The sequence below is a fragment of the Pleuronectes platessa genome, chromosome 8, assembly GCF_947347685.1.
Source record: "Pleuronectes platessa chromosome 8, fPlePla1.1, whole genome shotgun sequence".
In the NCBI taxonomy this organism is placed as follows: Eukaryota; Metazoa; Chordata; class Actinopteri; order Pleuronectiformes; family Pleuronectidae; genus Pleuronectes; species Pleuronectes platessa.
The window spans coordinates 9,936,610-9,938,497 of NC_070633.1; the positions used below are offsets into that span (position 1 = coordinate 9,936,610).

The 1,888-nt window shown below is 46.5% G+C and overlaps 1 protein-coding gene across 1 annotated transcript; it reads left to right on the forward strand.

Annotated features, from left to right (window-relative positions):
- Window positions 1–382: 382 nt before the first annotated feature.
- On the forward strand, window positions 383–1,494 carry LOC128446418 (cationic amino acid transporter 2-like). The gene is made up of 2 exons (XM_053429449.1): window positions 383–445; window positions 773–1,494. The coding sequence occupies exons 1-2, from the start codon at window positions 391–393 to the stop codon at window positions 961–963; spliced, it is 246 nt and encodes an 81-aa protein (XP_053285424.1). The 5' UTR covers window positions 383–390; the 3' UTR covers window positions 964–1,494.
- Window positions 1,495–1,888: the final 394 nt, after the last annotated feature.

Sequence of the window (1,888 nt, forward strand, 5' to 3'; positions counted from 1 at the left end):
AATGCAAGGGTCTTATGTTATTGTTCCCTGCCTCCAGCATCAAGCAGAGCGACAAGTACAGTCAGCTGATCCTGACGTCCCCCTCTGCTGCTGACACTGGGGCCTACAGCTGCTGGGTGATCATGTGTGACGGGACCGAGTGCGAGAAGGACCACGACCGCTCCCATGTCTCATGCATCTACTTCACAGGTGATTAAATACATGTAAACGTCACATTTAGTCAATGAGGGATGTTGTTTTAAAGCTGCACAGGTAAACAGTGGCTCTGAAGGGACAAACCCCCCCCTGACACGCCACAGCCCCTCACCTCTTTGGAGCCGTTCAGCTTCAAAGCTCATTGTTTAGTACAGCCTGTAATGTCCAGCAATCACACACATCAACATTTACCTCATGGTTCAGCTGAGTGGAGATACGTGGATACGTTTCTCTGTGTGGATGGCTGTGGGTGAGTGTCTTTTAAAGTTATGAACAGCCATTTTAGCCATAGACAACATTTTGGGACATGTGCTTATTTTTATGTATAAACAGACTTCCTTTGTTCTCTGCTGAGGTTCCCTTTCATTTTTACATTTGAACTTTTTTACTCAAACAATCTACACATTGGATGGACGCAGATAAAAACATAATCTCCTTGGAAGTAATACAATTTAATGAAATATTTAAAAAACAATTCACAATCAACCGAACAGTTAAATACTGGAATATACATTTGTGCAAATGCAATAGACAATATATTGGTGCAGGATGATATTGATATGTTTCCCCTCCTCAGGCTTCCTGATCTACTTTGGCTACGGCATGTGGCACAGTGTGGAGCGCCAGCGCCTACTCCAGCTCTCTCTAAGCAGAGCGAACACAACCCAGGAACAGAGCAAGAGCAGCAGGGAGAAGCAGGATGGTGTTGGTGCGGCAGGAAAAGAGCAGGAGCGTTTCCTCTCCCCAGAGAAGACGAGCCAGTGTTAAAGTTTACCAGCTCGGTCACAGACTCTGCGAGGCAACAGATGCATAAAAGCACACAGCAGCTCTGCCTTCATGCACCTGTATATGCTGCTTCCCCGTGCACGCTTCAGTCACGAGCACATTCAGCCCGCCAGAAAGGCAGCGTCAGTATTCTACATCAGGGTGACGGTCAACATGATGAGACCCCATCCTGTACGCCACATCCTCTTTCATGGAGAGCATGGAGGCAGCACAGAACTTACACCAGAGAGGGATGTTCATTTCCTTTAGCACTGAAGACTGCAGTGACACCTCTCTGTTTCTTAACGGACTCCAGTTTTTAATGCATGACACACTGTTTGTCTTTCCTGTCAGGTTTCACTCTGTGAAATCTGTGCGATCCTCTCAAAGGTCCAGAATATTGTTAGATGTTTATACATCACTTATATTGTATTGTACGTAATGTTGGTTAAAGCACTTGTTTAAGGCAGAAACAGGGCCAATGTTATTTATAGAATATTAGAACTGGTGTGTGCCTTGATGTTGCATATGCATAAATGTGAAATTGTGATATTGTGGCAAGACAAGGAAAGGCAGAGACGCAGGTACTGTTTACTGTGGTTTATTCAGTAACAAGGGAGAACTCCACATGTTCCCCATACGGGAAGTATATATAGCTACAGCCTCTAACATTACCCATCAACCCACTGGGTGAGAGGACACACCCCTGAGTGCACGCCACACAGCCCCCCCCCCGAACACCCAGAGGGAGAAAAAAAAAATGGGACAAAAGTCAGTACCTCTCAGGGGGTTTAACGAGGCGACCATAACGGCTACGCCGACCCCTGTCCGCAAACGCAGGGGTGGAACAGGCAGAAGGGACATCATTTACAACAGGCACAGGATCAGGAGGCACAACTGGAGAAAACAACACAGGGGTCTTAGAAGG

Excerpts from the sequence above, each read along its gene's own strand:
- LOC128446418 (XM_053429449.1), top strand. The coding sequence starts at position 391 with ATGGTTCAGCTGAGTGGAGATACGTGGATACGTTTCTCTGTGTGGATG. Across the intron at positions 446-772 it reads CTCTGTGTGGATGGCTGTGG|GCTTCCTGATCTACTTTGGC; the intron begins GTGAGTGTCTTT and ends TCCCCTCCTCAG.